The sequence below is a fragment of the Chelonia mydas genome, chromosome 14, assembly GCF_015237465.2.
Source record: "Chelonia mydas isolate rCheMyd1 chromosome 14, rCheMyd1.pri.v2, whole genome shotgun sequence".
Taxonomy (NCBI): domain Eukaryota; kingdom Metazoa; phylum Chordata; order Testudines; family Cheloniidae; genus Chelonia; species Chelonia mydas.
Window position 1 is genome coordinate 36,217,685 of NC_051254.2, and position 20,336 is coordinate 36,238,020.

At 53.4% G+C, this 20,336-nt stretch overlaps 2 protein-coding genes and 2 long non-coding RNA genes across 14 annotated transcripts in view; 1 reads left to right on the top strand and 3 right to left on the bottom strand.

The window, feature by feature from the left end:
* The window catches only part of LOC102936186 (butyrophilin-like protein 2), a 1,677,894-nt gene that overhangs the window by 160,428 nt on the left and 1,497,130 nt on the right, over positions 1–20,336 (bottom strand).
* Positions 22–1,185, bottom strand: LOC119567755. The gene is made up of 3 exons (XR_005227757.1): positions 1,135–1,185; positions 590–695; positions 22–72 (listed from the first exon to the last, which is right to left on the bottom strand). It is a non-coding gene; the product is annotated as an uncharacterized LOC119567755 (long non-coding RNA).
* On the top strand, positions 7,817–12,905 carry LOC122462865. The gene is made up of 3 exons (XR_006285742.1): positions 7,817–9,308; positions 11,383–11,478; positions 12,781–12,905. It is a non-coding gene; the product is annotated as an uncharacterized LOC122462865 (long non-coding RNA).
* Positions 17,124–20,336, bottom strand: part of LOC102936320 (butyrophilin subfamily 1 member A1) — a 43,149-nt gene continuing 39,936 nt past the window's right edge. For all 11 annotated transcript variants that reach the window (XM_037914897.2, XM_037914896.2, XM_043528185.1 and 8 more), the window contains one exon: positions 17,124–18,288. In XM_037914897.2, coding sequence (XP_037770825.1) covers positions 17,729–18,288 — 560 coding nt within the window. In that variant the 3' untranslated portion in view covers positions 17,124–17,728. The remainder of the gene's footprint in view (positions 18,289–20,336) is intronic.

The following is a 20,336-nucleotide window of genomic DNA, read 5'->3' on the forward strand; positions in this document are numbered from 1 at the left end:
TATGTCTGGGGACTCTGCCAACAGGTTCCCCAGCATGGCATCCAGGACCTCTGGGATGACTTTGTGCAGAGCCTGCAAAGCATGGGTCAGAGTTAGGGAACCTGGGCCTACACCTGCCACAGGATGGGAAGAGGGGTCTCTGGGAAGCACTGGGGAGACTCCCAAACACATCTCTCGGCCTCTCTCCTTCACATCGCACTGCAGGCAATTCGCAAGAATTCATGACCCCTGGACCTTTGATCCATGAGCTTAGCAGGTCTCTGGAGAGGGCCTTGTAGGCAGAAGAGTATGAAACAGCCAAGTTGCTATGGATGGAAGCTGGACTTCTGGGCAAAACACGGCTTATGAAAGAAAGAAAGAAAGAAAGAAAGAAAGAAAGAAAGAAAGAAAGAAAGAAAGAAAGAAAGAAAGAAAAAGAAATCCATCCCCCAGGGAGGGGTAATCTCTTCCCTGCTGGAGGGAAGGATCCAACCCTGCAGCTTGTTCCATCTCCACTACCCCAGCCCTAAAGCTGGAGCTCCAGCGAATCAAGGGAGCAGGGACCAAGGACTACTCTGGAAGAGGAGGAAGATGGAGGAGGAGGAGGTACCTGGATGCCGGTGGTGTCCTTCTCCGTGCCCAGGGTGAAGACGGAGTGAAGGGCAGCTCGCAAGAGGTGGGTCTCTAGGGCTGGCTCCAGGGCAGGTTTCATGGTGCTGGCAAGAGAGAGGAGCTGGTATTAGACTGTGCAGTACAGGGTGGGACTGTTGCCAACACGGACACCAAGCCACAGGGATAGAGGCACAGGCTGGCGAGAATGGAAACTGAAGCACTTAGCTAGGGAATGACAAGGCCAAGGCGTCACAGACAGACAGTGGCAGGACAGGAATAGCTCCTGTTCCCTGGAGCCTGCTGCCCCTCCTGTATCGGAGCCCGGGAGTGAGCCCCTCCCCAAGGCCCCTGTCATGCTATGGGAGTGAAAAGAAGAGCCCCGCCAGGAGAGAGTGAACCTTCCCACCCCACCATCTCTGCCAAAGGCGCCACTCTTGGGAGGTGACCTGGGAGGGACAGTGACGGTGACTCCCAGCCTTGGGCCTGAGCAGCACTGGGGTGAGGGGAGCCGGCGCGGTGGGGGGGGTGGGGCTGTCTCGGTACCAGAGGTTGCCCACTGCAGCCAGGGAGTGGGCGAGGACGGCTCTGGGTGACTAGTCATCGGGAAGATCCTCGATGAGCTCCTGTGAGACGCGAAGGAGACAAAGGAGCATGTGAGATTCAGGCCCGACTGACACCTCTGAGAGAGATGACACAGCCAGTGCCCCACATGGCCAGCAGGATCCCCCACCACCTCCCGCTCCTCCCATTCCTTCCTGCCCATCAAACTTGTCCCCCTTCCCGGATTCCTGCCCAGCTCACTCCCAATCCCCTTCTCTCCTCCTCCCTGTCAAAACTGCCCCCATTCAGCCCCATCCCAACGACCGAGCAGGGACTATGTGATTCCTTGTCCCCCACTCTCAGCAGCCCTTCAGCCCCACAATTCCCCCCCTGCCCACTACTGACCAATCTCACAATTTCTCCCTTCTCTTCTCCCGAGTCTTCAGCCCCAGTGATCCATGTCCTCTGCTGCCCCCTCCAACACCACCCAGCCCCCACCCATGAGCCCGGCCATACCCCTGCCAATCCCATGTCTCTCTCCTCCCTCCAGCTGCCATATGGCGTGTCTCACTCACCACAATCCTCTTCACCACAGCCGCCTTGCAGCAGCGCGGCTCCAGCGTGTCCTCCCCTCTCTCCCGTGCAGCCAGACATGCGGGGTAGATGGCCTGAAGGAACAGGAGCTGCTGCCCCTCATCCTGTACCCACCAGGAGTGGGGCATAGCGAGAGAGAACCTGTTAGCTAGGGACCTTCTTGCCCCACCCAAACCAGCTCCAGGGCTCAGGCCTCAATGGGGGATTGTGGGGACCCACCTATTGTCCAAATCCCCCACGACTCCTACTCAAGAAGGATCAGGAACTGGGACAGTGCCTGTGGTGGGAGACGACCTTGGCTGTTGTGGGACAAACACCCCCATCTTGGGGGTCCCACATCATGGATGTAAAAGGGCCCCATTAGGGGTGATGGATCAGGAGGGACAAGACCCTTGGCAGGGGGTGGGGATGCTGGGAAGGGACAGGGCAATCTTGGTTCCAGCCCAGGTGGGGAACATTTGTACCTTATCTCTGCACTGGAGCTGCTCTCGGATGACCTTTAGAGCAGCTTCATCTTTGGCCATGTGCACCCCTTCCTCCGGCTCCGAATCCCGGGGGGTCCCTGCACCAGGGAGGGAAGGACAGGGGCGTGGTGGGCAGAGCAGGATTCAAGACCCCCCTTCCCACCTCAGGCACCCAGGACAGATCGGGCCCCAAACCTCCCTCTCAGGGATGCCTTCAGCCCCCAACAGCTTCAGAAGCCCAGAGCAGAGCCCCCGCTCCACTTCCCAGGACTCCAGGGGAGGTGCCAATTCCCCCGACCCCGGAGTAGCAAGGACCAAAGTGGCAGCAGCTCTTCATGCCCCCACCCCCAGTTTCTCGTGCGGAAGGGGCAGCTGTGTGACTGCTGCTGTCAGTGGGGTTCCCGTGGCTCAGGCCAGACACCTGGGCTGGGGACCGCCCCCCATATCACTGGGAGAGCGTCTGGGCCCAGGGTGTTCACATCCCGTCCTCACCCCTCCCTCAGCACAGCCTGGCTCCTCACCTGGAACAAAGCAGTGGCCTCCATCGGCCTGGCTGCTGCCAGAGGCCCAGGTGCTGCCACTGTCCCAGGCTGAGCTGCCGGTGCTGGGACAGGGACCTTCCACCTCCTGGCCTGCGGGGGCTGGAAGGGCCTCAGAGACCGGGCAGGGCGATGCCTCCTGATGGGAACGAGGGCTGGGCTCCTGGGGCCGCTGCTGCCCACACAACAAGCCCCAGAGCCACCCTGCCCGGCGCCCCTCCTGGGCTGGGTCCTGTCTGCGAAACCGCAGCCTGGGCCAGCTTCAGTGGGGCCTGGTCGGGGCCTCTCCCAGCTCGGCGCCTGCGCCGGGAGCCGGGTTCCTTTTCCAGAAGGCCGGGCACTTCCGCCGTCTGGCCTGGACGGGAGCTGCTTCCCCGCCAGCGGGGACGCAGGGCTTGCTCTGCCCCTTGGGAAGATGGCAGCTGCTTCCCTCAGGCCCTGGGGCCACCTGCAGAGCCTTCCTCCTGAACATCCGCAGGAGCCTGGCCATCCTGGAACCGAGCGGGGAGCAGGTGTGAGTCTGGGCTCAAGGCAGCCTTTCACTCATGGGCCTTTTCTGTCCCTCCTCCTCCCTGCTCCAACCACAGCAGCCCCCTCTGCCCCTACAGGATTGCAGGGAGTGCCATCTACACACACGGGCAGGAGTTCATTGCATGATCTGCTCCCAACGTTTCCCCCTCGTAATCCCTGCTGCTGCAATATCCAGGAAGTCTCATCCTTTTCCAGCAATGGGGTCAGTCCCAAAACCATCGGTTCCTCTGGACAAGCAGCCCCCTCTGTCGCCCCCAGGTCACTCTCCCACCCAGGCTAAAGAAGGAAGAGAACCCAGGAGTCCGGACTTCTCCTGGGAAACCATTCCCCACGTCAAAGTCACAAAGACCCTCGGCACAGGAAGACCAGGGCCCTCCTCATTCCCCATTGATTTCCAGGCTCAGCAGCTCACAGGGTCTGGCCCAGCTCAGAGACTCTCAGCCTGGGAACAGTGTCCCACAAGGGAAGGGCTGGGAGTCCCATTGCTGGAACCTTTCCAAACACACTGGAGACCCCTCTGGAGAAGCCCCTGCCTGGCCTAAGCGTGAGGGGCTCTTGAGGGCTGTTTGCATATGAAATCCCCCTTTGGAGATAGTCTCTCCCCGTTTCTGCCTCTCCCCAGACAGACAGGGGAAGCCACCGAGGAACCCCAATGCCACTCACTTGCTCTCAGTGATGGGATGATGGATGGCGGATGTTCAGGGTCAGCAGACGTCCCTCGCCCTCCTCCTCACTCTCCAAGCCCAAGGCAGGTTGGAGAGGGTGGTGACCTCAGGAGTTACCCTGCCCAGCCAGCAGGCACAGTGATGACACTAGGGCGATCGACTGGCTGTGAAAACAAGAGTCTGTCTGATTGCCGAGGGACGGAGAAGCTCAGCCAGCAGCAGGGGGGTGCAGGACACGCCCTAGGGCGGAGGTGACAGCGTCTCCAGGATCCTGAGATCCCAACACTTTACACACCTTCCTGGAGCCTCCCAAACCCACTGGGTTGTAGCGATGGGACCCCAACCCTATTGATGGCAAACGGGCCTCAGCTACCAGCTCAGAGTCACACTGAGTGTCAGAGCCATGGGTGGACCCCTTCACTAACCACTGCCGCACACTCCCTCCCACAGCTGGCAATTGCAACCAGGCCCTAATGTCTGGTCCCCCTGCCTTTGAGAGGGAGTGTCACTCCTGCTTCCATTGCTGCCTATTGATCTGTGGGACTTTGGGCAAGTTGCTCCCCCTCTCAATGGCTCTCTGGGACTCACATCTCTTAATCGGATTTAAAAAAGACAATGGTTCAAGTTTGGCCCCAACTAGTTCTTGTTTCTCGAGACTAGCCATTTGAGCAAAGTTTAGAATTCTTGACATTCAACACCTGGAAACATCCCTTTCTCCTTCGCAGACGGCCTTAACATCTCTTATCTCACCCAGGCTCCCTGCTGCCTGGACTTAGAGAATTGACCCTATTCCCACTGGACCTACCCAAGGTGTCACAGAGCAAAGCGGTGATGGAGCCAGAAAAAGAAGACAACAGTCCTGACTCCTGTTCGAACTAATAGACAACAACCCCCCGGAGGCAGGGATATATCCCAGGAAATAAGGTGTGAACATTTTCATGGAAACCGTTTTCTGTCAGAAAATCCATTCAGACAAAACAACTTTGTTTCTTGAAATCAGAAGAAGTAGGGTGAAAATTCTTTGCAAAAATATTTGTTTGCAAAACAAGAGCATCTCCTGTTTGTCACAGTGCATTCAACTGTCTCGTCGTACACAAAGGGGAAACACTATGACCTAGAAAATTAGATGAGATGCTTCAGTCTGAGCTAAGTAGTTGCTGCTCTTCACAATTTCAAAAGAATAAAATACAAATCCAATAGAATATTAGGTCATAATCTGATATGGCTCAGTGTGATACGACACCCCCTAGTCTGCACTGCTCTGAGTGACACTCTTCAGTGGATCCCCAGCATCCACCCATGGCGAGGTAGGTGGGAGAGGATTGTTCGTTCTTGACAGAAGGAGAAAGGAAGGCTAAGAAAGGAGCAGGGACTTGTCTTAGCTGGTGCAGCCAGTCAGTAGCAGAGTTGCTGTCAAACGAGCTACAGACCAACAATTGTTCATAGTAATTATTCAGCAAGTATTTCAGAAGAATTGGAATGTTGGAGGGGATCAAGAACTGCTCCGAGACAATGAATGGAGAGCAGCATCCACATTGGCCAAACATATAACTGGTTGTGACTTATTTGCTTGGTCATAAAAGAGAACAACAAAGACCAGAGTTTCCTCCCTGTCAATAGCCCCGTTCTCAGCCAATCAAGGTTGAGACTTTGAGGGGTGGGAGGTTAAGGGTTCTCATCAAATAGCCCAAAGAATGGCCCTGGTCACCACCGAGGGGATCACTCTCAGAACACTATTCCAGTCTCACCTCTCTGTGAGGGCCTCCCACAACCCCCCCACCCCAGCCCCCGCTCCACACACAGAACTCCTGGTGGTGGGAGGAGAGCAGAGGAAAAGGAAAAAGGAAGCAAGAAGAGAAAGATAGGAGGGAGAGAGGAAAAGGGAAATGAAAAAGGAGAAACCCCAATGTCCCCAGTAATTCTAAGGGACAAAGTCCTAGGTTGGAAATAAAATGCTGCCCCCACAATCTAGTGTTTTCCTTTCCTAAAAATCAGCCGGCACCTGATGGATCAGACTGAACAGGTTCCAAACCTCTCCCAGGCTCTTACCTTCTATACAGGAACGTCTGTTTTCGAGCAAAACCACTAAAAGAAAAGGAGAAAACTCCGAAGAGGGTCCTCCTTGCGCTCACGAATGTGAAAGTGAATGCTCTCTCAGTCCTCCAGGAGAGACCTCGAGAAGGAGACGTGCTGAAGCAAAGCCACAGGGATCTCCGAGGTTGCCCCTGTCCTGCACCCCTGTCCTGCCTGGCTGATGTCAAGATCTCTCTGTGAGATCATCGCCTCCCCGCCACCTTTGTCCAATAGGCTGAGGTCCTGCCAAAGGCCCTTGTGATGTCACTGCCACACCCACCTCTCCCCTGCAGTGCTCATGTCCTGCCCCTGTCCAGACACTTTGGATGTTTCAGCCGCTTCCCCTGGATCACCCCATGCAATGAGCGTTCATTGTGGGCTCAAGCCGACTACACAGTAAAACATCAGAGGCTTCTCCCCATGCTACTCTCAGTTTTTCATAAATTAGCAGACTTTATGGACAGAAGAGGCAATTAGAGCATGTCATCTGACCCCCTGCATGTCACAAGCTTTCTGTAGAGCATAGTAGCTAGTTTTTGACTACTCACATTCCAGAAAGGCATCTAGTCTTCATTAGAAGACATCAAGAGGTGGGGAATTCCCACCACTTCCCTTTCTAGTTTCTTCCTTTGGTGATTCATCCTCACGGTTGAATATGTGTGCCCTATTTCTAATATGAATAGGTCTCTTTTGAGTTTCCAGCCACTGGGTCTTGTTATGCTTTTCTCTGCTGATTAATGAGCCCTTTCATACCCGATATTTTCTCTCCGTGAAGCCACTTCAACACTTCAATGACGTCACCTCCCGATATTTTTTATCATCTAAACAGGCTGAGCTCTTTCAATAGCTCACTAGCAGGCATTTTTCTCCAGCCCTCAAAACGTTTCATTGCTTTTTGCTGCCCCATCTCCAATATTTCCAAATCTTTTTTCAAAGGTGGACGCCAAAACTGGATGCAGGATTCCATGATCCGTCTTCCTCATGGTGTGTCACCTCCCTATGCTCCTCACTGCTCTTTTCATACATCTAATGATGGCTTTAGCCCTGTTCACCACAGCATCACCCTGGGTGCTCATGTGGAATGGCTTGCCCAGCATGGCCCCTAAATCCTCTTCACAGTCAGTGCTTTCCTGCATACACTTCCCCACTCTGTAGGTGTGGCCTGCATGCTTTGTCGCTAGCTATAGGACCCTTCATTTGGTTCTTTTCCAACTTGTTTTCTTTGAATGGCTCCAGCTTCTCAAGGGATCTGATTGCTCTGTGTCACTGCCCTCTCCTCATCATTAATTACCACTCTGCTACTATTTTATCACCCACCAATGTTAGCAGCAGTGATTTTTTATTTGGGTTGCAGTTCATTGATATTTATTTTGAAGAATTAGTCCTTGAGAGGCTCTTCATATCCCTAGTGCCCAGAACCTGCTCCGCGCAGCACAGCGAGAAAAGGCCGCCCAGCCCAGCTATGCCCTAGGGGCTAAGCACAGAACAACCTTAGGAGTTTGTGTCATCCATAGCTTCTGAACAACATGTGGGGGGTCATCAGCTTACAAAGACACTCTAGACCAGTAGCGTAGACAGGCCCCAAATGTATACTAAGTGGCAGCAAGAACATAAGACCTTTTCGGACCAAAGAAGAGCCATCCCCTTTCGGACCCAAGGTCCATCTAGCCCAGTATCCTGTCTTCCGACAGTGGCCAATGCCAGGTGCCCCAGAGGGAATGAGCAGAACAGGTGATCATCAAGTGATCCATCCCCTGTTGCCCATTCCCAGCTCCTGGGAACAGCTTCTGAACAGCTGATCCGTGGCAGGTGGGAGGTGCTGGGAGGTCGGGGGAGGAGCTGGTCTCAGGGTCTCCAGCGGGCAGGAAGCATTGCGGGGCGGGGGCAGAGCTGATCGGCGGGGCTGCCAGTAGGTGCTGAGCACCCACTATTTTTATTCCATGGTTGCGCCAGCCCTGGAGCACCCACAGAGTCGGTGCCGATGGTAGAAAAGAAACTTTAAATGAGAGGAGGGAAGTCACCCGGCATTGATTAAGGAAAATGCCACACGCAGGATTCATAAACATAAAACCATGAGCAAAACACCCTCTCCAGTGTACGTTGGTCAGTGTCTTCTGCCTCATGTTCTGGAGTTCCATAACCAAAAGTTCCTTTGCTCTGCCCCTCTCTGCTCCCTCACCCCACCCCACTCACAGTGGTTGTCCTTGGTCAGTGAAGACTCAGGGTTCAGAGATGCATCTGTGTGAGCTCACCTCCCACCCTGGGGGGTGGGGGGGAAGAAGAAGGCACCTTTCTTGCTCCACTGTCCAAGCACTTGCTCTGGTGTCACCACCCTGCCGCACACCCCACTGGCCCACTCCACCGGCCGCCCTGCCAGCCATCACCTGCTTCTCTGCTATAACCTCTGCAGATCAGGGCATGTCTACACTTGCAATTTAAAGCAGAAAAAGTCCCCTTTTTGCATAAAAACCTCATCTCTTGACGTTCTACGCTGCTCTTAGTGATTTTCAACTCTTAGAGGGGGAACTTCCTTGCTGAAGCAGGCTGGGCAGAAACACTGTCCCACATCAAGTGATTTCAGCTCTCGTGATCACTTAAAAAACAGAAGACTCCGAATGGAGTCTTAATTAGTTCTGTCTTTGAACAGTGGAGAGGAGCAAGTTAAGCCATGCCTAGGACTCTTGGGTAAAGTCCACACTTCCCAGCAAGCACACCTGTCCCCACTTCCTCTTAACCTTCACAGGGGTCTGGCATCCAAGCCCCCCGCGTAGTGAGTTCAGTTCAGGGGAGGGTGACCCCCTCAGTCAGGACAGGCTAAATGCTACTCTGCTGCCCTTTACTCATACAATAAAGATAACACTATTTCATTACCCCCACATTCAATACCGAAGTGATCTGTAATCCAGCACCAGCCACAGTTGATCACTTTGGCAACACAGCTCTGTCTGGTGGATACCTAGGCAGAGTCGGTGTGTTCATGTAAATACAGTCTGCACCTGAAGCCTTTTCCCCTCCCCAGCGAGCTGTCAGGGGAGAGCTCATTCAGACCCTGCTTGCACACGAAACAATCTGGACCCTGACACATCCATGCACGTCAGTGGCACCGAAAGCCACAGCTGGTACCTGTGTCCTGCTCTTCTTTCTCTGCCATATCTCGTTCTTCTCTCCTCCTTCAGCTCTTACCCATCCAGCAGCCATGCTCCACCCATATTAACTGCTGCGGCCATTAGCCCAGATAACATTAGGAGGATGTGGGGTGGCCTTACAGCTGACGTACACCATGTATTGTACACCAGGATGTACACACCAGGGTATTATAATTGTCTGACAAAGTTGGGGCCACCTGTGTCCTGACACGGTTGGGTTTTGACAGCGTGGGTGGGACAACACGGTTCTGGAACCACATTAAAGAAACATGTCATTGCTCCCATCCCATCTGGGGCTGTGTCTGGGCTGGAGAGTGGGAGGCCGGGGAGGAGACGCTGCTGAGGTTCCCTGCCCTCACCCCGGGAGAGAGGGGAGGACATGGGCTGATGTTAGGGCCCTGCCCAGGGTTGCAGAAGGAAGGGAGGGAAATGGCCTGAATTCCCTCCCCACAGGGACCAGACTCACTGACACACTCCGTTTGGCCTGAACTGTCCCAAATTTCTGCTCCAAGTCCCTTCTTCAGAGCTGCTTCTCTGCCGCAGGAACTCGCAGGCCACGTCGACACTGCAGGGGTTTCAGCAGCGCAGTTACAGCACGGCAGCACAGAAGCCAGGGCGACCGACTTGTGACGTTAAGACCAGGCCCAAGCCTCTGTGCTCACTGACAGGGCTCAGAGACAGCCGGGAAGTGCTGGCACTTCTCCGGCGAAGCACCTGCCGTGTTCTCCGGGATCTCAGCTTTCACTTTGCTTTAAACTGAGTCTCCAGCTGTTTTGGTTGTGAAGAAAACCTCAAAACTGTGACCCAGATGTAGGGGATGCAGACAGCTGGGCACAGCGGCTCTGAGAGGTGTGAACGGCCCCATTGCCTCAGTGAGGGGTGAGCTCAGGTGCCCAGGGATGATCATTTAAATATCAACATTGTTAATTATTTTGTTCCCCCTGTGAGAGCGGAGAGGGAGAATTGCAGCTCGGCACCATTTATTGCCAGTGACGCCTCCTTCCGGTGCCACAAGAGGGTGATGTTTCAGGGATGCCACCTCTTCCTTTCCTCCTAGTAAAGAAGGACCCGGCCCAGAGAGTCCAGCAGAGCCCAGGGGTATATTCTAGCCCCAGGACGGGAGCCAGGCCCCAGGAGCCCCTTCGAGCCAATCAGCAACTCCATCCTCTTCTGAACATTGCACCATCTACTGTGAACAGACCATGGTGTCTCCTTTTGGTGACTCACATGGGCGGAGCTTATTTGTGGGTGGAGCTTCAAAGAATCCAGTCACATTTCCCCACCCTTGCCCCCCTTTCTGATCCCTGCTCAGTTATGAAGCTGTTTCGCTGGATGCAAAGGCTGCTTTTCTACCTCCTGTCTCTCACCAGCCCCTGCTGGCTCCCTCCCTCTCTCCCTGCTTCCCTGCAGCAGCACCGCAGGGGTGTCAGCTGAACAGCACCCCAGGAGCTCTCGGCACCAGCTGCAGCCTGGGCCCTTGGGCAGGGAGGAGGAGAGAATCATAGAACTCGAGGGCTCTGAATAAAGAGAGTGAAATGGGGAGATCTCTGGCGGGGGCTCAGGAGGGGACTCTGGGGGGCTGCCAGGGGTGTTGCACAGAGCAGGGTTGATGGGGCAGGAGCATGTTGCTGTGCTGTGTGAATGAATCACACACTGTCAAAGGGGAAGGGAGCCCTGGGTTATTACAGCTCTGGAGCCATTATAATTATGGGTGGCCCATTCCCCCAGACCGAGTGTGTTCCCTGTTCCTCACTGACCTCCAGCCACATCACAGCTTCACCTTGTACAGTTAACGGGACTGCACTGGCTCAGGTGCTCAGCTGCTGCCTGAGGGAGGCCACATGGGAGCCTGGACAGATGAGAGCACAGTGGGGTCTTGTTCCTGGCCTGGGTCTGGGGTACAGTGGAGCGAGGTGCTGTCCCAGCCTCTTCACTCTCACTGGCAGGAGGGATCGTTCAGAACCTTCCCAGCTGCTTCACGTCTGGCCTGTGCTCAGTGATGTGAAACTTCAGCTAAAACACAGGCTTTGAGAAGTCCTGAGTGTCTGCACGAAGCAGAGCCCCCGCTCTGAGGCTGGCGTCTCTTCCCCCAAGAGGTCTTTGGGGCTGGCAGAGCCGAGTCTGTTGCTCGCTTCCAGGGTATTTTACCGCTCATGTATGAAATGCCAATATGGATAGTACGGTCTATCCATCGGACAGGCAGACTAATGGCTGTTTCTCGCACACGATGCCCCTGCAGGTGAAACTCCAGGGAGCCCTGGGCCCTCTGAGGAAGGAGTTGGAAGAGGCCCTGGCTTTGACATCTAAAGAGAAGGAGAAAACCACAGAGTGGCAGGTGGGTATCCGGGTTTATTCCTCCTTGAGCCCTTCCCCCTGCAGCGTTTCCAGGAATGACGGGGCCATAAAGCTCCAGAATGACGTTATGAATCTGCTCTAGTTGTTTGCTCTGTTGCACAGGCTTGGTGCCGGCCATGGGCAGTGGATGCCTCCGGCATTTGGGGAGGCCGGGCATGAGTGCTGGAACCTCCCCAGTGCCCAGATCATTGCCCTGCCCACTGCTTCACCCCCATTTGGCCTCGTCTCGCCGAGGCCCCCCTCCACATTCCACTCCTGCTCTGCCCCATGCCTGGCTCCCACTCAGCCGCCTCCCCAGAGGCTCCCTGCTCACCATTCACTGTTGTAGCTCGGTCCTCCCCCCACCCCATAGGCGCGGACTCCGTGGGTGCTCTGGGGCTGGAGCACCCACGGGGAAAAATTAGTGGGTGCTCTGCACCCAATGGCAGCCAAGCTCTCCTCCCCACCTCCTTCCCTAAGCGTGCCACGTCCCCGCTCCTCCGCCTACCTCCCAGCGCTTGCCGCCGCAAAACAACTGTTTGGCGGCGTAGCAAGCTCCAGAAGGGAGTGGGGAGGAATGGGAACACGGCACGCTCAGGGGAGGAGATGGGGAAGAGGCGGGGCCAGGGCAGGGATTTGTGGAAGGAGTCGGAATAGGGGCAGGAAGGGGGCGGAGTTGGGGCAGGGACTTTGGGGAAGGGGTTGGAAATGGGGCGGGGCAGGAGGGGTGGGGCAGGGGCGGAGTCAGGGCAGGGCCGGGTACAGAGGGGGGTTCAGCACCCATCGGCGCGAGCAGAAGTCGGCGCCTATGCCCCACCCCGTTCCCCCTGCCCCCTCGCCTGCCACTTGCTCCTTTCTGCCCCCTCCTGCCTTAAGGAAGAGTGACGGGGGGAGGGGCGGAGAGGAGCAAGTGGCGGGGCCCCCCACACAGCTGACGGGCAGCAAGCGGCGGGTACTGCGGGATTCGGGGGAAGAGAGGGAGCGAGGGCTCCGGGCGGGGTGCAGACAGCACTCCCAAGGCGCCGGTCTGCAGCCTGCCTCCAAAGGGAGGGGCGCTGCATCCTGTCTGGGGAGGCTCAGCCTCCCCTGGCCTGTGGTACCTGCCATCCAGGGTGCTGGCAGCATCAGGCTGTGTCTCTGGTGGTGATCTCAGCGCAGCAGCTCCTGTAGGCGGAGGAGATGGGGCAGTTCCTGGCCCTTGTACAGTGGTGCAGACCCACCCCTGAGATCTCTGATAAGGGCAAATTCTCCATACTGGGTGCAGTGTTTTCACTATTCCATGGATCCTGTTTCCCTCCTGCAGGTGCGGAGGGTGTGTCGGCTGCTCCAGCCATCGGTTTTCAGTGGCCTCCACGACAAAGCTCTGCAGCTTCTCTGCAGCCTGGAGGAAACAGATTGTTCCTTCTCGCCCTGCTCCCACAGTCCCTACAATGAATCTGCCCAGTGCCTGGGCCAGACACTGGAGTTGGGAGCTGGGAGGAGGATTTTCCCCCATGGGTGAGGTTCAGATTCACTCAGCTGGCTGGGCTGGGGGCACGCTGGAAGCTGAGCTCTTCTGAGCATCGAACTGTCAAAGTCAGATTCAGGACTCACATAATTTGTCAGACCACTCTGTTTATTAGCAAAGCGCTTTGCCAATGCACCCAGATATGTGAGCCCCTCTCTGAGGCTCATGCTAACTTATTTATACAATTAAGCCAAAGCCAATTTAACATAAGAGACAAAAGGAAGCAGAAACTGACAAATATACATACATATCTTATTTGCATACTAACGTTTACCAATCTCCTAGCTCAGTAGGAGCTCTAAGTTGGTTAGTTTGAGGACCCATTGTCTCACACGCCTTAATGTTTCTCTTCCTGACAACTATATTTCAACAAACCCTTCAAGTAGCATTTCTTTAATGAATTATAATTTCAATATAATTCATTCTACTTTCACAAGGTATAACTCCATCTGCACGGGGGTGGGGGGGAGGCAGTTAATCACACTGGTTTAAAAAGACACTGTTAGTTAAACAGGTGTGAATGCATATGCAGCAAAGGCCCCGCATTTACAGTTGTGGTGATTAACGTGTTAATTCACAGTTAATGTGCTTGAGTTAAAACAGGCCCCAACACTCTTCTGGACAAACCAAATGGGGAGTCCCTTCCTGTCTCCCCATTCAGGGGACTCCAGGTGCAGAGTCTGTCCCACTGACTGGCTGTCACACAGGGGAAAGTGCTACTCGGTTTCTGAAGACAATACGGAGAGGACTGGGAGCCATGTGGTGGCTTGGCAAAGAAGGCTGAAGCCTTAGGGATCCAGGACTTGGATGAAATGGTGATGTGAAATGTGGGGGGTGGGAACTTCAGCTGCAGAGAGACCTGGTCTTTCCTGGAAGGCAGAGCAGAGGAGTACCAGGGGCTGGGGAACTTCAAAAACCTTCCCTGACTGCAAGAAGCCCCCATTCTTACTGGGGAGCAGGGAGACAGCCACCAGGCAGCTTCAGAGCAGTTATTTGTCTGCCAGGTCCTCTCCACTTCCCATGCAATAATCCTGCAGCCTTCAGCTATGAATACAATGCATGCAGGGAGTCAGCCACCTGCATGCCTAGGGCGTAGCAATGGCATTGATGGCCTCTTTGCCCAAGAACACTATCACATATGATAAGAATGCGGAGACATGAAGACAGGAGACAGTGGTGTGGGAAGGGTGATGGCCCCAGGGGCATGGAGGGATCTGGTGAGAGAAGCAGAGACATCAAAGACATGGTGGAGATTGTAAAAAAACCATGTTCCATGGGAGTCAGAAGGGTCTAGTGATTATGGCACTGGACTAAGAATCAGGAGACCTGGGTTCTCTTTCTGCCCTGCTAGGTAAATCAGAAAATCCTTAGTGCACAGGCTGTAGATTAAAATAGGTTTGACTTCTTCAGGGGCAAGAAAGTGTCCAGAGCTGTGGCATTTGAGGCCCTTTCAATTATCTTGTTCCAGGCAGTTTGTGTCTCCCCTGCTTGGTTTGGGTCCCTCTGGTTCCATTGGAAAGACAGCAGAGAATCCATGTAGTTACTTAAGGTTCTGGTCACCCTGATGCCTCTGTCATATGCTCTGCAGGAGTTCATACAGGATCTCATTTTTGTTTTTGCATGTTAGAAATCATTTTCTTTAAGCACCAGCTTAACATCATTTGCGGACAGTACTCAAATGGCTCGCTGTTCCATTTCCCCCCCACAGATTGACAGCTTTTCCTCATAAGCACTTATTCTTCCTTGGTATAAAATGTATATGAAACAAAGACAAAATATTTTATACATCTTATTGCAAAATGCTTAACATTGTGGCTGTATCTCATTGCCTCTTCATTGCCCAGTTCCTGACAGACTCTTATTCATAAACTGTATCTTCATGAAGCAGATCCAGCAAGGCAAATATCCTGCTTGGATTGGACTTGACTTTAAAACCCCTGCAATGAAGTGGACCTGAGTAGATGGCTCCCCGTTAAATCAAACACGTTGCATCTTTCCCCATGTTAAATACATCTGAAGTGTTTTTAAACATTAGCTAATGTAATTGTTTATCATTATCTGTATTTATTATTGCTGCACAATAAAGCCTCTAATCAGCTATAACAAGTGCCCACGTGAACTAATGGATGACCTAGCGCAGCAATGACTTCTATTGCCCCTTGTGCTGGCACAGGGAGCGTATTTATGCAAGTTTTCAGTTGCAGAAGTTTGGCCTGTATTTATTTACTTCTGAAAAACACCAAAAGTTAGATTCTGACTGTGTGGAGATATCAACTATTATAGAAACCACATTATAATGTTTACTTTGCTTACTATAGATGGGATTATATTAAAAATGTCATAGGAAAGATCCAAATGAGAACTCTAGCATGTGTTCTTGCACATAGGTTGTCAAAACCTGGGAATTGCTGAGAGCAGATTTAATCGGGTGATATCTAGTACCCCAGAAGTGATACCAGTATATACTGACAGCTACAGATGATTTTTCAAAATAGGTAGAAGAATTTCCACTTAGAACTACGACAGCACATGAGGTGGAGAAGAAGACATGTAAAATTATATATCAACACAGCTGCCTAGAGCAGATACTGGCAGATCTAGGTTCTGAATTGAATAATCAGGTAACAGTTTACATTTGGTGTTATATTCACTATATGGTCAATTACACAATCATGACCGTGTGACAGGGGGCTGTTAGCAGCTACAAACCGAGCCCTTTGGAAGCCAGCACACTGGTCACGGAGAACACCCAGAGCACCGGGTGCAGTTAGAGGAGAAGGGACTGAGTAGTTCGGGTTTCGAAGGGTAGAGGGGATCACTTGCACCTGTAGGGAGCCCGATGAGGTCACTAGCTCAGCGCTGAGAAGAAAGCAGCAGTATAAAAGTCTGAATCAGGGAGCAGGAAGGAGGCTCCTTGTAACTGCTGCCATGTTGTGATGCACCATAGTGCCTCCCATCACACTCTGCTCAGATAGCTCTTCAAGATATTAGGTTCAATTGCTAATTTCAAGGAATTAGACCAATCGGTCACTATTTTTACAGAAAGAAAAGGAGGACTTGTGGCACCTTAGAGACTAACCAATTTATTAGCTCACGAAAGCTTATGCTCAAATAAATTTAGCTCAGTGGTTTGAGCATTGGCCTGCTAAACCCAGGGTTGTGAGTTCAATCCTTGAGGGGGCCATTTAGGGATCTGGGGCAAAAATTGGGGATTGGCCCTGCTTTGAGCAGGGGGTTGGACTAGATGACCTCCTGAGGTCCCTTCCAACCCTGATATTCTATGATTCTAAATTGGTTAGTCTCTAAGGTGCCACAAGTACTCCTTTTCCTTTTGCAAATACAGACTAACATGGCTGCTACTCTGAAACCTATTTTTACAGAGCATTCCAGAAGGTGGTGGACAGAACCCAGAAGAATTGTGATGAATTTCCTGGAGCAACTTTCTTTTCTTTGTACTCTAAACCTCACATGACAACAAAAATATCACCCTTTCATCTGATTCATGGCCGAGAAGAAAGGTTTCCAAATAAAGCTTCACCAAATTTTATGTTATGTGTCATTAAATGCCAGGGTTTTTACTACAATTAAGTTAATTTGTGATGATTCAGTAAAGGAATACAACCCCTTCTCTATTTCTTTATCAAACTACATTTGTTGTGTCCTTATAACCAAGGACATGAAGAGCCCAGCAGTACATTGAAATCAACAGTGGACACTGGCAGTACATTGCCTGCAAATAATATTTCTAAAGAAAAATAAACTAAAAAATGGAGATTGTAGAAGAGATTTCTATCTGTAGGTAGATAGCATGTTTTGTTTATTGATGTGAGAGAAAGAAAGGAAGGGTCATATCTTGATTACCGATTATATGTAGCTAGAAAGCTAAAAATCACATGAATTAATGCTGACAGAAGTTCAAAGAATATTACATAACCTTGTGTAAGTTAACTGAAATATATTGCTTAATTCATTCTATCATTTTTAAGCTATTAATTTTCAAAGGTGTAGTGCAGGAGGTGGGTGTATTTGCCCTGCCTTCCAGAGAGAACCAGTCAAGACAATAAAGGGGGGGGGGGGGGAGAGAGAGAGCAGCTGCACATGTGTGTAGTTGTGATGTTTATGACACACGTATTTTGTAATTGAACAACGCCGTCTGACAATTTAATAGTTTATTTTGTCAAGATAAATATTTTGGATTTCTTGAAATTCCACAGTTGAAATACAAATGACGTTATTCAGAGAAGTTAAACTTCAATATAGATTTGAGGGAAGAATAAAAAACATGTAAATAATTCCATTGCTAAAAACATGTTTAGATGCTTGATTTTGAAGTACTGTTGAAATGTAAATTAAAATATTCTTGTATTTACACCTTGTTACAATAATATTTTCTAAATTAGAATAATCTTTTTTCTTTCATATTTTACCTTGAGAGTTCACAGGGGTAGAAAATTCTGACAGAAGTGAATGACTATATATGGGATGCTGGACACTTGGCAACCCCTAGCCCTCACCTTTCCCCATCCACCACCATCTGCTACCCCTGGGGCAGGGGACGGGGGAAGGTGAGGGCTGGGGGTTGCCAAGTGTCTGGTTTTCGACTGGAACCTCGAGTTGAAAAGGGAAACTGGCAGCGTCCGGTCAGCACAAAAACTCCAGTTGCCGGCAGTATCTGGCTTGCACAACTGGGGGCAGGAAGAGCAGCAGTGCTGGGAGGGGATAGTCTGTGCCGTGGGTGTCACTGTCAGGGACCGAGATTCCCTCCAGCTTGAGCTGGCACCGGGCAGATTATCAGGGGAGCCACATTTTCACCCCCGGAGTTGGGACCAGGACAGAAATAAGGGCGGAGCGTCCCGGAGAAGGTGCCAGTGAAAGTGACGAGATGGGACCTGTCAGTCACATTGTAAAATGAGACCTCGCCCGCCTCATAGTCCAGGAAAATCCCCACCCGGCTGGGCCTGACCCTCACGGGGAGCGGGGTCGGGGGATCGGTGCTGGCCTTGTATTCCCCATACCACAGCCACATGGCCCAGTATCCATCGTCAGGTGTGTGTGTGACCCACCCCTCCCTGTTCACAGATTCCCTACAAACTCCCAGAGCCCACTCAGGCTTGTCTCCCACCTCCACCTCCCAGTAACGCCTCCCGCCTGCGAACCCCTCAGCGCCCAGGACACAGACACACGGATCAAATCTCTCAGGATTATTGGGTAGATCCTGGCGTGTGTGTCCGTCGCTCACACGTTTCCGATCCTCAGACAGGACGAGCCAGGGATTTGCCGTGTCTGGATCCAGAGTCACGTCCACTGGGGAGAGAATCACAGAGTCAGGGCTGGGGGCAGGGGCTGGTCACTGGGATCAAAGGGAAATTAAGCTGTGTGTGTGCACATGTGGGGGGGTGTTGTTGTCTGAGGGGAGTCAGGGACAGTGAGTGGGAGAAAGGGCGGGAGGAGCGGGGGAGAGGGTGGGAAAGTGTCAGTGGGGGTGGGGGGAGGGATGGGCAGGTTCTGATGCTGGGAGAGGAAAGGGGAGGGGCAAGTCACAGGAGTAGAGGGGGAAGGGCAGAGGGGAGGGGCAGGCACAAGGGCAATGAAGGGGGGAAAGAGGAGCAGGCACCATGAGGACAGAGGGGGGTGAAGGGAAGGGCAGGTTCCCAGGGGCAGTGGGGAGGGGTGTGCACCAGGGCAGAAGAAGGGGATGGACCCCAGGGGGCACAGGGAAGCAAGGGAAGGGGTGGGCACCAGGGGACAGAGGGATGTGAGGGAATGGGGGGCTCTAATAAGGCAGGGGGGAATCAGGGAAGGGACTGGTGCCAGGGGGTGGGGGGGATGAGGGGTGGAGCAGGTGCCAGGACCATGTGGGGGAGGGAATGGGCAGGCACCAGGGAGACAGAGTGATGCAGGAGCCTGGGGGCAGAGGGTCTGGCTAGGGCAGGGAAAGTGTCACCAGTAGGCGGAGGAGGGCAAGAGGAGGGGCAGGTACTATGGGGCTGTGGGTGGTGGTGGTGAGGAGAGGAGTATGTGCCAGGGAGCAGAGTGGGGTGATAGGAGGGGCAGGTATTGGGGGGGGGGGGGACTAATGGGGAAGGGGAGGGACATGCATCAGGACGTAGAGTATGCGTGAGAGGCAGGACTGTTGTCAAGGGAAAGAGAGAGATGAGGGGAGGGGTGGGCACCAGGGGTTCAAAGTCTGGGCTAGAGAAGGGGCAGGCAGCACTGGGGGATGTGGGGGGGAAGGGAAGGGGCTTGCATCAGGGGACACAAGGGGTGAACAGAGGGGCAAGCGCTAGGGAGGCAGAGGGGGAGTAGAAGGAGGGGCTGGCACTAGGGGAAAAGGAGGGGGTGGGAGAAGGTGCAGGTGACAAGGGGACAAAGAGGGGTGAGGGGTAGGACAGGTTTCAGAGAAACATGGGGGGGGGGGGAAGGGGTAGGGCAGACCTCAGGGGGCAATAGTGGTATGAGGGAAAGGGCAGTTATCGGGGGAGAGGGGCATGAGGGGTGGGTGACAGGAAGACAGAGGTGGGACAAGGGAAGGGGTAGTCACCAGGAGAGATGGGGGGGGATGAGCAGAGGGGTAGATGCAAAGAGGGGGGAGAGGAGAGGGGCGGGCACCAGGGGGGCAGAAAGTGGGTTGTGGAGAAGGGTGGGGCCTTGGGGGCAGAGGTGTGTGTAGATGTGGGCACCAGGGGAGCAGAGGGAGGGGAAGGGAAGGGGTGGTACCCAGAGGTTAGGAGAGGGGGAGGGGAGGGGCAGATACCAGGGGGCCCAAAAGCGGGCAAGGGAAGGGGTTTGCACCAGCCAGGCAGAGGGGGCAAAGGAAGGGGCAGGCACCATGGAGGCAGATGGGGGCAATGGTAGAGATGGGCCTCAGGGGGGCAGAGGAGGAGTGAACAGAGGGGCTGGCACCAGGGGACTAGAGGAGGGGTGAGGGGCGCAGGTTTCAGGGAGGCAGAGGGCGAGGGGCAGGGAGGGGGAAGAAGTAAGGAGAAGGTGGCAGGGAGGAGGTGTGACGAAGTGGGACTGTTCTTAATGTTTCCTCTGAATATTGTGGGGGCTCCTCAGTTTCCCCTAGGCAGTTCTTAAGTATCTAGGTGGTGGGATAAGGGTGTATGATTGTTGCAGAGCCCTAGAGGGCAGGTGTGTGCAGGGATCTGGACACAGAGAATGGCCGACACCCTGTCTCCTGGCACCTGATGGCCTGGCCCTTCCCCCCTGCCAGGTGAGAGCTAAAGGGTTGGAGAACAAAGGAATCAGGTGACCTCCTGGCCCGGGAAAGGGACAAAGTCCAGAGGAGGAGGGGCTGGAGGGGGAGTCAGTTTGGGGCTGGCTGGGGACGAGGAGTGAAGTGCAGACAG